The sequence below is a fragment of the Galeopterus variegatus genome, unplaced genomic scaffold (genome assembly GCF_000696425.1).
Source record: "Galeopterus variegatus unplaced genomic scaffold, G_variegatus-3.0.2 Scaffold6688, whole genome shotgun sequence".
In the NCBI taxonomy this organism is placed as follows: Eukaryota; Metazoa; Chordata; class Mammalia; order Dermoptera; family Cynocephalidae; genus Galeopterus; species Galeopterus variegatus.
In genome coordinates this window covers 49,469-63,902 of record NW_007732799.1, presented here as the reverse complement: position 1 = coordinate 63,902, position 14,434 = coordinate 49,469, and the positions used below count along the sequence as shown (strand labels likewise).

Here is a 14,434-nt window from a genome sequence, read left to right as displayed (position 1 = left end):
TCCTTGCACCTTCTATGGAAGTGAACTCCCTCATCAAAACGAGTATTGCCATCATGTCTACCATCTTTTTGCAATTTTAGACCCTACAGTGAGACTATTGATTGAATTACAAATGGGCCTTTCCCCTCCAACAGTGTTTCCTGATGAAGCTTTTAGGCACTTCCCACAGTACATGGCAGTTATCTTTTTTCTCTTCAGTATGTGTGACAGAGCAACTGACAGGCTATTATTGTGCATTAAAACAACTCAATAGGCTATTGTAAGTTGTGCCGTGCTGAATTATCACCTATTTATAAAGGTCATGGAATCCAAACAGCAGAATGTTGCAGAGTGTGAGCTGCAGTAACAGTTATACTTTTCCTGCAGAGGATAGCCTTCTGTCTGAACCACTGTCCCAAATCAATTATTGTACCACCTTGAAAGCTCACACACCCCCTTCATATGGTATCGGAATGTTGCATTGGGTATGTTTAGGAAACAGTGAGAAATCTCCATTGATTAAAGCAGAAGGAGAGAAAGAGGAGATGAAGATGGAATGTGGGCTGGTGCTTAGAAGCAGTCTGTCACTCTGACAAAAGTCACTGAGTTAGGAATTTCGTGGTTTGTTTTTTTCCACAAATATCCAAGGGGAGTACTAGCTGTGATTTTTATCAGTTCTTCTTTCATGACATGGATAAGTATAAGTTTTAGGTCCCTGATTTTGCAATGAAATATCTATTCTTAATAGATACTATTCCAGATATAGCATATCTTTGAAGGGGAGACCCCATTCTATGTGGCTAAGTCACTTAACTTTTTCATTTATTCACTGAGTCAGTTAAGGCTACCTTTTTTATGGAACTAAAATGGAGCAGTTCATATTTGTCTCTGGCAACTTCACAGCAATGTATAAGAGAAAATGAAATTGCACAGATAGTAAATTTCTTTGTGATCTTTGGAAGGAAGAAATTACTTAATTCAAATGACCTCTCCCTGCATTTCACTTTTAGCTCTGAGAGGCCTTCCTCAACAGTACCGACCTTCTCCTCCTCCACACTTCAATAATAGCCATTCCCCCGTAGATATGTATTTCCACTGTCCTCACTGACCCGTCTGCCTTTGTCTTCTGTGGCTCCAGTCCATCCTCCACCTATTCTAGTGCTTAGTAAACTTCAGTGGGTCCCTGTTGGTAACAGAGTGGTCTATAAATAGTTTGGGGTTGACAGTCAAGGCTTTTGATGCACTAGCAGCACAAATTTCATTTTCATCTACTCTTCCTTTCCTTTGTCTTTAACCAGAGGACATTTCTCACTCTTTTTTAAACATAACCAATCCCATGTGCATACAGGACAAATCAAATCTGTTGTCAAGATCATCCAGTGAATTTTTTCTTCCTTCTACTTTTGTTTTAATTTGCTTTTCTTTTTCTAGCTTCTTATGGTGCAATCTTAGATCACTGATGCTAAGTTTTTCTTCTTACATAAGAATTTAAAGCTATAAATTTTCATCCAATCACTGCTTTAGCTGCATCCCACAAATTTGGATATATTATATTTTCAGTGTCATTCATCTCGAAATATTTTTTAATTTGCCTTATTTCTTCTTTAACCTGTCGTTTATTTAGAAGTATATTATTTTAGGGCTGGTCAGATAGCTCACTTGGTTAGACTACAGTGCTGATAACACCAAGGTCAACAGTTCGGATTCCCCAAACCGGCCAGCCACAAAAAAGCATATTGTTTAATTTCCAAATATTTGAGGCTTCTTTAGGTATCTTATTGTAATGAATTTCTAATTTAATTCTGTTGTAGACAGATAGCATAACCTGTAAGATATCAATCTTTGAAAAGTCACAGAGACTGTTTTTTTTAATTTATTTATTATTATTTTTTTACATTCAGAGATGTTGCAGAGCAGTGGGAGGGGGAGAGGGGAGGGGTGAGGGAAACGGAAGTGGAGATGGAGGAGCAGACAGATAGCATAACCTGTAAGATATCAATCTTTGAAAAGTCACAGAGACTGTTTTTTTTAACTTATTTATTATTATTTTTTTACATTCAGAGATGTTGCAGAGCAGTGGGAGGGGGAGAGGGGAGGGGTGAGGGAAACGGAAGTGGAGGTGGAGGAGCGGGGCTGGCACACAGCCAGCTCCTTCACTGGCCTGGCACTGAGACTTTTTTTATGACCAATCATATGGCGTATCTAAGTAAACATTATTTGTGTGCTTGAATAATAAGTGTAATCTGCAGTTGTTGTGTGTATTTCCTATAAATATCAGTGAAGTCAAGGCAGTTGTTAATGTCATTCAGATCTGTATGCTTACTGATTTTTTCTGTCTAGTTATCAACTACTGAGAGAGAGTGTTATAAATCTTCAGCAATGATTGTTAATTTGTCTGTCTCCTCCCTTAGTTCTATCATTTCTTTGCATATTTTGAGCTCTGCTGGCACATATGTGCTTGTTATTATTATATCTTTCTGGCATACTAACCCTTTTACCTTTACGAAATGTTCCTCTTTGTCTCTAGCAATACTCCTTATGTCAAAGACTATTATCTATTCATAGAGCCAGTCAAGCTTTCTTATGATTAGTGTTTTCATTATATATCTTTTTTCCTATCCTTCTTAAATTCAGTCTGATAATCTTCACCTTTCAAATGGAGAATTTATTCTGTTTAAATTTGATACAATGATTACATTTAAGTCTCCCATTTTGCTGCCTTTATTCATTCTCTCTTCTTTTGAATGTTTGTATTCTTTTCTTTTGACTTTTGGGTTTTGCTCCTGTTGCCTGTCTTCTTTGGGGTTATTTGAATATTTTTGAATATTTATTTTGATTCTTCTATTGCTCTTTTAGATATGTCTTTAGTTTTTTTGTTTTTGTTTTTTAGTGGTAGCTCTAGGGATTACAGAATGCATCTTTACTTTATCACAATCTAATTTGAGTTGATATAAACCTTGCAATGCTATAGTTCACTTACTACCCTCACATCATTTAGATCTCTTTTATAGTTTCCATTTCTCTACTGAGGTTTTCCTTGTATTCATTTGTCAGGTGCATCCTTTCCTTTAAACCCTTAAACATATTTATAAAGTAGATGCTTAGATTCCTTGTCTGCTAATTCCACCATCTCTGCCATCCCAGAGTATGTTTCTGTTGACTTTTTTCCTGGTTGTGGGTCACAATTTTCTGCTCCACATATCTAGAAACTTCTGATTGTGTGTTTGACATTGTAGATGCTATGTTTGTGAGCATCTGGATTTTATCATCTTCGTTAGAGACTTTTGAGTTTTGTTCTGACAGGCTATTAGTTACTGTTAAATCAGCTACATATTTTTGAAGCTTATTTTTAAGCTTTGTTAGGGCAGATTTAAAGTATCGCTGTCCCTTATACTTGTCTTTTGGGGATCTCATTTAATATCAGGGTGTTTATCAAGGTCTTTCTACTTTGGCTGGTTAGTATTCCCATGTTTTCCAGCACTTCACAACCTCTAGAATCTCTATCTGTCTCATAGCTTCCCAGTTGCTGTTCTCTGCCAGGCCTCTGGAGTCTTATCTGGCTATGTGTAGCTGAGTAATAGGCCAAAAATATAAGGAGAGCTCTATATAGATTTCTAGAGCTCCTTCTCAAGTCAGCTTTCTCCTCTTCAGATTCAATCCACTGACCAGCCCCCAAACTTCTATGTCTAATTCTTCAGTTCATTAAGACTTCTGTGCTCTACTTGGGCTCTCCCTCCCTGTGCTGAAGTCCAGATAATGCTTCCAGAATTCCAGGGAAATCAGGGACTCACTTTGTGTGCTTGCTTTCTTTCAAGGATCATAATCCTGTTCTGCCTTTTGTCCAGAGTTTGAAAACAGGTGTTCTATATATTTTGGCCAATTTTATATTTACTTATGGGAAAGCTAGTCTAGTCCAGTACTATTACTATATAATGGCAATATTTGAAAATCTCTAGTTTTGTTTTTAGGTACAGTGAACAATAATTTAATATATTAATTTCACTCAGTTTATATCTCATTTCACTTCATTTTCTGCCTTTCTCCTCCCAAAAACCAGTCCTACACAGAGAAATGGTCCAAAAGTTTTTCTCTCTTTCTGATAGCAAATTTCTCTCTAAAATAACTACAGAACGACCACATACGTCAGTGCTTTTTTTCCTTCGGTTTGTAATTACGTTGTTAACTTGTATTGGGTTTTGCTAACTTCAGGGTTAAGTGCTCTTCCAGTTGATTCTGTATTCCTCTGGTTGTCATGTCATCCTTACTAGGTCTGTCTAGTTAAGATGGGCAGGAATACTAGAACTGAAAATGTTTCAGCAGTCTTGGCTCTGACAGAAAAATCATTAAGGACACTGCTCCTCAGAGGAGTGCTTTGTCATAGTTGCTGCCCCACAGCAGCATTCATCAAGGTAAGTGTTTGACCTTATTCCTAAGTATGCAATAATCAGTTAGATAATCAAAGGATGGTAAGCCTTAATTACTTATATAAAATGAAAGCTGTTGTTTTGATTTTTTTTAATAAGGCCAAACACTTGACCAATGAAGACAAAAGGGTTTCTGACTAGCAGTAGAAAATGCCACCCCACTAAGAAGCTTTCTTGTAACTCTGCTTCCCATAAAAATAAACCTTTCTGGGTTTTTCTTAGGTTTTCTTTTCCTGACAGAGAGAAAAGGCAATTACAGCATGACCACAGTATACCATGTGGCAAGACTCCAAGTTTGCATAGGACAGTACCCTCAGGAAGGAACGAGATTGGGGGTCCCAGGCCCACTGTCATCTGCCTCATCTCCCAGTACTATCATGTTCATTTCTGTTTATAATGCTCCTGCTCTCTATCTTGACATCTCTGGATAACGATGACCCTAAATAATGCCTCCAGTACACTGGGGATGGCAGCATCCAGCAATTATTTTTTAATCCGTTTGGGAATTTGAGCTTCCCATGCCTGTGAAGCAGTTACACTAAAATGGCCAACCCCTTCTAATAATAATAATAATCCCTGTCCAGATAATAGGCAGGTTTTAATGAATTTGACCAAGGAACTACATTAGTTATCTAAAAATTCAAATTACACTCTGAAGTTGCCTAATCAGTTCTTAAAAAAAAAAAAAATCCATATTTTAAAGCATGATGAGATCATCAACTTTTTCCACCACAGATTTTCTCCAGGCTTTCAAAGCAAGTTAGGCAAGGGGTAAATAGCCAAGTGTGTGCAGCTATAGTGTGTGGGATTCAGAGACTTTAATTTGGGGACGTTTCTTTTTGTGAAGAAGCAAAATGGGTGGACTAAACCAAACAAGAAAAAAGACTTGTATTCCCTTATGTAATGACATAGCATTGGTGGTGTGAACCTTATGGATGGCAGCACAAAGGCTCTTGGTAGGTACAGTGCTCCGGCAGATGTAATAGCAGCCTCCCAAGAGACTAGGCAGCTCGTATTGTCCATGGGAAGCTCGTAATACTTTATATGTTTATAGCACCTTATGTTTGTCACAAAAATGGTATAGTGGGCTTTAGGGTCAGTCCTATTATAAGTAACCCCCCTGTCTCTTTTTTTTTTTTTTTTTTTCCTTTTTGTTTTTTTTCGTGACTGGCAACGGATCGCAACCCTCGGTGTTGCTCCCGCCCCTCGCTCAGCCAGTGAGCGGCCGGTTTGTATGTGGGATCCGAACCCTCGGCGGGAGTGCCACCGCACTTCCCAAGCGGCGCACTATAGCAGTGCGCCACCGGGCCGGCCCGCCACCCTGTCTCTTATAAACTGTATTTTAACGTATCTGAACCTCACTTTCTGCACATGTAAATTAGAGACAATAAATTCTATCTTGCTGGGTTAATGTATGAATTAAACGCAGAAGTAGCTAGCTTCTTTCACTAGAGACTTGTGAGGCAAGCTATGCAGATACTTTCTTTGTTTTATGGATAAGATAACTGACATCAAGGATATCAATACAACTAATTAGTGTCAGAGCCAAGTTCAGAGTTTTTTCTGTAATGGCAGAAGCATTCATGAGCACCTGGTGGGTACACAAAATTGTCCTTACATTGTTTGTGAGTTCTCTCACTGCAGCACTTAGCTTAGTTCTTAGTGTAGTGGGCTCTCACTAGGCTTTGGTCCATCCTTCCAGTCATTTTGGGGTAGAACACTACTAGCTATAGTTTATTTCCATCTGCTGCCGCTCACTCTCTCTCCTGGGCCTTTTGCTTATACTTCACAGGCCTGATGGCATGAGTTTTGAAGTTAAAGAAAGCAGAATCATAAAGGTTCCCAGAAGGAGGTCAGAGGCTATCAGTGTTTCAAGAGCATGATTTAGGCATATTGACCCCAGACAGGTCCTACTCTGCTCCTGACACAAACTCTCAGGTCCCTTGAAAATGACTTTCTGTCAAGCTTCTTCAGACTGATACCAAGAGCATGGCAAGTGAAAGAAATCTCTGGAACTGGACTGCCCCAGTTCAGATCTGGGTTCCATCACCAACCACAGTGAGCTCTGGCACATCACTGAACTCCAGGACCTTAGTGTCTTCAACTATAAAATGACGATAACAGAAGTGCCTACTTTACAGGGTTGTTGTGATGATTAAATGAGATAATACATGCAAAGTGCTTGTAACGGACACTGGCACATAATAATTACATGCTCAATAAATGTGAGCATGTACTGGTTTTTGTTCCTCTTTTCACATCTTTGAAGACATGAACCAGCATTTTCCCCCTACTGTTAAGAAAAGGTCACGTGTTGTTTCTTTTTCATTGCGGTATTGAAGGTGTTGGGTTTTTATGGCTGTCTTTCACTTAGTCTTTCACAGTCTCTATCTCCAACCTCAAGCACTCACTTCCCTTAGAGCTGGTCATTCTAGAGCTGTGATTTCTACTGTAAATGAAATCTCCTTCAGAGATGTTCTGCCAGATTTTTTCCTCTCCTCTCCAAGCAGCTTAGCAACTTGTCTGTCTGTTTTATTATTTTATTACCAAATTCATTATTAGCTGTGAGTTTTTGAGAGAAATGTGAGGGTATGAGGGGTCAGGTTCAGCCTGAGAACAAACTGTTGTGGGTGGGAGTTTTAGAAAAGGTATTTTCCACTTGCAGAGGGGAAGGAGGTATGGCTTTGCTCTTATCTGTGAAACCAAGGTTTCATTTTAGGCAAAACCTTTAAATACTACGGATCTCTGGTTTGAAAAAACTTAGGTGGTGGCAAAAGTCTGGATAAGACCTATAACAGATATGAGGAAAGATTTGAAAGTGAGGTCAAGGGCAGGCAGGAAGACAGTGGGGAAAGTGGTGCTCGTTCCACTCATACCACTCTCCACCTCTACCTCCATTGCCAGCAGCAAATTACAGAAATGCCCATAGAAGGCTCCTAGAATATAGAAAAGACAGACAATCATGTTGCAGAATTATACGAAGAGTCCCATGTCTCTCACAAACTATGTTTAGCCATCTCATGTGTTAGTGTGGGAAGATGATTAGAAAAGGAAATGTTAGGATTTTGATTTCAGGACCTTATTTATTGTAGAGAATAAGAAATGAACAAGCACAGCTCAGTCTTCTGAAGGCTTCATATCCAGAATCCCTACTATTATAATCCCTATTATTGTGAGCCAGGCCTTCAGGGTGGCAGTGGATCATGGTGGTTTCTGTACTGAAGCTTCATGTGCTAGTTAAGAGGTCTGTGGATCCTGATGGCCCTGGTTTGTTTTCTTCTTCCAGCGGATGTAATTACAGCTTTCACTCCACCACATTTGTGCATTACTGAGCTTTGAAATGTGCTGGTGCACTGTGTTAGCCCGACGTTCCTCTCCCTGGGGCTCTTGTAGATCATCAGGACCTCATTTTCCACTGGGTTTACTTTAATGCTGAGTGTTACAAGGTCATTTCCGGGGCTGTCACTGTTTCTCCCTCTAATGTTCAGCTACAGTTTAATTTTCAGCTCTTCTCACGACTTCATTACACAGGAAGAAAGAAATTTGCTCTCGCAGATAGCATCAAATGTGTTTTTCCTTCTCTTCCAGTTGGAAAATCAGTCCTAATCAATTCTATGCTTGGGGGCTAGAAGGTCTGGGAATACTGCGAAGGGTGTTTTATGTTTATGGATTTGCCAAACTGAGATTGTGTTCATATTTTGTTGCTTCCGCTTTTATTTTGGGCATGACACTGATGTGGCAGATCAGTTTCTCTGTATGGCACCTGTACACTGAATCTGTTATTTCATGACAACTCAGGGCTATCATGAGTCTGTGACAGTGCCCCTCAATGGTTGGCCTGGTTTGCTTCTGATTATGCAATAAAAGCCATGATTGGCTTTAATAAATATGACTATTTTACTTGAAACTTTCATGCCCTAACTGCCTGTTATTTCATGGCTCTCAACATCTTCTCAGGATAGTAAAGTGTGCCCCAAGTAAATTGGAACACAAACGCAGAGGAGAGATGCGACCATCTCAGGTTATACAGGAGCTGGTGACAGGATTAGAGCTCAGGTTTCCTGATTCTCAGCCTATTGTTCTTTGTACAGGACACTTTTCTCTGGGAGTACAAATAACACAGTTGCAGTAATCGCTGCCATTTACTGAACATCAAATAGGCTCCAGGCCTGTACATTATCTCTAATTCTCACAATTTCTGCAAAGTAGAGTTTTACAGATAAAGAAACTGAGATTGAAAGAAGCTAAATAATTTGCCTAGAGCCACTCAGCTAGTTGTGGGCAGAATCTGGATTGAGCCCAAGTCTGTCAGAAGCCCTGCCCTATGTTCCTCTTACTGAGTTGCAGAGGATCTATGAAAACTTCAGTGAAACATCAGAATGAGAAAGTCTGCTTGCTCGCCCTTCCCATCCCTACAGCCATTTGATCAGCACATAATTATTTCACAGCCGCTCTGTGTGTGCCACAGTGCTTGGCACTGGTGATCAGGACAGACAGGTCGAGTCCTCAGGGAGGTCCCATCTGTGAAATCAAAACAAGTTATCTACTTCCAAGATACAATGGTGGAACAAACATAGGGTACATATTCACATTCAAAAGAGAGAAATAGGCCAAAAGAAAGGATAACAGTCCTAAACAAGTCCAGAACCCAGCAGGGCAGACATTAAATCTAAAAGCTGGTGAATCATGTGCCTTGACTCCATGTTGAATTTCCTCTGTACTCTGGTGTGGGGGTTGAGCCCCCAAGTCCTCAGCTCCAGTCCTATGGCTTTCCTGGTCTTAGGCCATGCTTCAGCTCTCCTAAGCTAGTGTTGCATGCTGGTAGCTGTACAATTCTGGGGTCTCCCTAGTGGTCTCACTCCCACAATTCCACTAGGCATTGCCTTGGTGGGGTTTTTCCTGCTGCAGTTCCTACCCCACATTTCCTCTTGGCATTGCTCTAGGAAAGGCTATTGTGGAGAATCCACCCCTGCATCAGATCTCTTCCTGGGCCCCCAGGCTTTTCCATACATCCTTTGAAATTGAGGTGGAGGCTCCCAAACCTTCACAACTCTAGCATTCTGTCAGCCTGCAGACCTAACACCATGTGGATGCCACCAGGACTTCCAGCTTGTATTTTTCAAAGCTGTGGGTCCAGCCACATCTGCAGCCAATTTAGCCATGGCTGGGGTGTTGGTGTGGAGAGCAGCATCCCAAGCTGGCCTTGGGCAGTGAGCCTGTGGAGGGCACCTCGGGCCTGTTCCCCAAGACCATTCTGTCTCCCTAGGCCTTTGGGCCTGAAATGGAAGGGTTGGCCCAGAGGTTTCTTCAATACCTTCAGGGCATTTTTCCTCTTCTCTTGATAATCCCTTTCTTTTGTACTAATCTTCCTAACACCATTGCATTTTTCTTCTGAAAATGCTTTCTGATTCTCTACGACATGGCCAGGCTGCAAATTTTCCAAATCTTTATGCTCTGCTTCCCTTTTAAATCATGGCTTTACCGCATGCCTTTGCTGCCATAACTCAGCCTAAGCTGTTCCAAGTAGCCAGTGTACCTTACTGAATACTTTGCTGCTTAGAAATTTCTTCTGCCAAATACCCTGGTTTGGCATCTTTAAGTTCCGCATACCATAAAACTTTTGACCATGAAGAGAATGCAGCCAAGTTCTTTGCCAGTTCATAGCAAGGGTGATCTTTGCCCCAGTTTACATCTGAAATCCCCTCAGTTTGGCCTTTACTGTCCATATTTCTATCAGCATTCTGCTAACCACCATTTAACCAGTCTTTAAGAAGTTTCAGGGCCGGCCTGGTGGCGCACTGGAGAGTGCGCCGCCTGGGAGCGCGGCGGCGCTCCTGCTGAGGGTTCGGATCCCATGTGGAGACTGGTTCCCGCTCACTGGTTGAGCTCGGTGCGGGCGCAACACCAAGGGTTGCGATCCCGTTGCCGGTCCCCGGTGCGGGCGCGACACCGAGGGTTGCAATCCCGTTACTGGTCAGTAAAAAAGACAAAAAGGAAAAAAAAAAAAGAAGTTTCAAACTTTCCCTGGCTTTGTTGTGTTTAAACTCTCATCAGCAATTAGGCTTTTTCTAGCGTGCTCCTTCAAATTCATCCAGGCTCTCCTCAGTACTCAGTTCCAACGACACTTCCACATTTTCAAGTATCTTTTGTAAGCCACACCCCACTTCTCTGGTACCAGTTTTCTATATTAGTCCATTTCTATTGCTTATAACAAAATACCTGGAACTGGGTAATTTATAAAGAAAATGAAATTTATTGCTTACAGTTTCAGAGGCTGGGAAGTTCCAAGTCCAGGGAACACATCTGGTGAGAATCTTCTTTGGTGGTGGCTTTATAGGGATCTCACATGGCAGAAAATGGCAGAGCAGAGAGAGAGCGAGCCCCTTACACCCTCTCCTTTTAAAGCCCTGAGAACCATACCCTTCAACCACCATAAAACCATCAACTTAATGACCTCTTCAAGGCCCTACCTTTCAATTATCATAATAGGATTTCCCACCTTCTTAACACTGTCACAGTGGGGATCAAGCCTCCAACACATTAAACTTTTGGGGGGACACAATTTGATACGAAATACTTAGCAAATGTTTGTTGACCATTTTCTGGCTGCAGAGCACTGGGAATAGAAGGATGAGTAAGATCCAGTTCTGGTCTTCAGGGAGTTCATAGTCTACCAGGTGAGGCACGTGTTTACACCACAATGAGTGAACAATACAGTTATGCCTGGATCAGGTAGAAGCACAGAAGGGAGAACACTGTCTGTTGACAAGGTTAGGGAACTCAGAGAAGATGTTCTGAAGAGGGGGCCAGAACTGAGACTTCAATGTCCCACTTTGTGTAAGGGTGTAATTTGGACCCCAAAATATAATTTCAGGGACATTTTGATGGTTTATGTAGATAATGTAAGAGCATATTTCAAACAAGGATTGCCCTGGAAAATATGCAGTCTGTGGCTATTATACCTCAGTAACCTCTCAAGTTTTGCTTATCAACACTGGAGAAGGTGAAACCTTTTCATGGGGCTTTAATGCCCCAGAATCTATGAGACATTAAACTCCTTTTGACTCCTTTACTTTTGTACACCAGGAACTGATAGAGTAGGGGCTCCAGAAATATCCATTGAACCATAGAATTCAATCCCAATTCTTGAGGCACAGAGGTGATGGGACAGGAGTCCATTAAGCACATCAGAAGTCTGCACAGGCAGGGTGAAAGCCAGCTAGATGGGCCTTCTGTGAGCAGCTGCCCCTCACTCTTGCCCTTTTGAACCCTTGATCTTTTGAACCACAGAACTATGAAAAAGAGAACAGAAATCTTCACCTTAGTGATTGGTTAGTTATTCCCTGAATGCTCCCTTTTTAAAAATTATTTTATTCCTGGAAGAATTTTAAGTCAGGTGAGCGTCTACTAGGCACATTGGGAAAAGGGTCCATAGACAGGTCAACGTGGGGCAGCACCGAGGAAGGACTTCAGAGGAACATGCCCATTTCTAAGGTTCAGCAGGATGTCTCTCACTAAGTGCTGGCAGCATGGATTTTCTTCAGGAGAATGAAGCTCCATGTCCTACTTCACCGTCGGTGTGGTGCAAGTTCAGAGGCTGCCCAGGGACCCAGCATGTAGTGTTACTAATATTATCATTTTTGGTTTCTCAGGCAACCTCAGAACTTGTTCTGGATCCACAGCAAGTCCAAGCATTTGATCAACTTTGCCGTCTGTACAGAGGAAGTTCCAGGGTAACGTTTGTGTGATTGTATATATTTTTATTTCCCTATTTGTAAATTACTGTTTTGGAAAGGCCTTGTCTTCAAATTCCCCCTCTAGCCTCTTCCTTAGCCTGGAATGTGCCCTGTCATCCCTGTTATAGCCATATGGCCAACTGGCCCTGGCCCCAGGGAGCACTCAGAACTTGGCAAAGAGGGCAGTATATGTGGAGAGATGTGTGTTCCTTACCTACCATGGGCTGTGAGGACACAGAAGGGCTTCTATATTTGACCTACCTCCACAGTAAGCAAGCTAGATCCTAATCCCTCATCCAGGAGGCTTTGTTTATACTGATGACTGCCAAATCTGTTCTAAGCCCCAGACACTCCTGGGCATCTGCATTGGTTGAATTAGTTTGGGAATAGCACCTTCTCTCATCCAGTCAAACAGAAGAGGGACTGGCAGCCCCCTGGGCTCATCCATCACCCTCCATCTACCCACTGGAGATATCTGCAGGCAGCTTCTCTCTTTCTCCCCTTTCCCTCCCAACTGCCACTACTGTGGGTCAGGCCTCCTTGTCACTCACAGAGGCCACTGCTGGTCTTCTGATTGGTTAGAAACTCTCCTGTCCCTTCTCTATGCGGATGCCAGGGTACTCTTTCCAAACCCCATGTGTCCTGTTACCCCCTTACTTAAAATACATTCTGGATCTCCCCCACCTGAAGGATGAAGTCCAAACTCTGCCACCTCCTCTACTCCCCAAGTTACAGCTGAATTCCAGCCAGGCCCAACTTGTCCCGAGCTTATCTTGAGCTTGCACAAACTACTTATGTGCTCTGCTCCTATGCCTGCTCTCCCATCTCCCACACCTCATTCTTAGGCAGTCACCTGCCACTGCCAGGTTGTTTGGCAACCCAGAGACAAATGGTGTTCCCTGTTTGAGAGTTGGTCTGGGTAGAGTTTTCATTCCAGGAGATTTCTCCAGGGGTCTCCTGAATATGGCCCAGTATCTTTATTAATCTGGCATCACCTCTATCCCTTCTCAGTCTCAGCCAAGCTCTGCCCTAGGAGTTGGTTCCTGGGCCTTCCAAGGAAGTCCTCCTGCTTCAGACTGTTGAGCCATTATTCAGAGCTCATTTATTTCCAGATCTCTAAGTTACAGATGTAGAACACAAAAATCTCTCTTTTCTTGGGAAATAACTTTTTGTATGTGGTCGATCTCTTGCCTCACAGTGTCAGAATGTGAAAGCAGCTGGAGTTTAGCAGCTGTTGCCTGTTCTCCTCAAAGCGTTGTACATAATGGTCCTCTCAGAGCACTCCACAGTGCTGAGGGCATTATGGAGAAAGGGAGTGGCACATGGTGGGGCTTGAGAGAGCAAGGGACATCTCTCTGTAACCTGCACGGGCATCAGTGGAGGTCCCTGGTTAGGTTGCTTGACCCAACCTACCTCATGTGTATCTTTGGACAGCTCAGAAACTTGCAGTCAGAGCCTCAGAGTCACTGAATTGTGAAATTAGATCAAAGACATGTCTCTGAGCCAGGACATGGAACTTAGAACTTACAGGCATTCAGATGTCTCCCCAACTACCACAGCTACTGGTAGTGAGTTTTCAGCAGAAGTGACGAATGGACACATGTGAGCATTGTGCCGTTATTGCGTGTGAGGAGAGAACCCCTTGCTAGAAGTCAGAGAACAGGTAGAAGACAGGGTGCCTGGCAGGGCAGGTGGGGAGGGAAAAGGTGACAGACAAGTTATCTCCAGGGAAGGCAGAACTGTAGGCAGCTTGGCTGAGCAGAAATCACCACAAAGACCTGAGTTTGATTTCCACACTACCACTCACTGCCAGCTGAGCTAGAACAAGCTACTCAACTTCTTGGGGCTCTGGGTTTTTTACCTCAGAGGGTTGTGGTGAAGGATTAGAAATAACACACATAAAGCACCTGGCATAGTGCCTGGCACGGAAAAGACACTCGATATAGTTCCTGAGGTTATTAGAAGTCCTCTTGGACTTCTGACAAGCCAAACACAGGGTTGCCCTGAGGAGTGTGATGGGTCACTCATCACAGATGCCTCCTCTCCAGGGAGTCCACATAGGTCAGGCTTTCACTGGCCTAGACTCAAGCTTAAGCAGCTTTGCTCAGAATATTGGTGGTGGGACACAAGGCCTCCATCCCACGAGTCCCATGTACTGTTAAAAGGGAGCATTTTATCTTGGCTCTGAGTTTTTCTTCAAGTTAGCTCTTTGGGTGGGTCAGGTGATTCCGTTAACACCTGGGGAAGCAGTTTGCAAAGATGCCTACTGGGCAAGAAGTTAAGGACCCTGGGGTG

At 42.5% G+C, this 14,434-nt stretch overlaps 1 protein-coding gene across 1 annotated transcript in view; it reads left to right on the top strand.

Moving 5' to 3' along the window:
- The window catches only part of VPS8 (vacuolar protein sorting 8 homolog (S. cerevisiae)), a 73,118-nt gene that overhangs the window by 56,889 nt on the left and 1,795 nt on the right, over nucleotides 1-14,434 (top strand). The window contains exon 7 of the mRNA XM_008591138.1: nucleotides 12,056-12,136. Coding sequence (XP_008589360.1) covers nucleotides 12,056-12,136 — 81 coding nt within the window. The remainder of the gene's footprint in view (nucleotides 1-12,055; nucleotides 12,137-14,434) is intronic.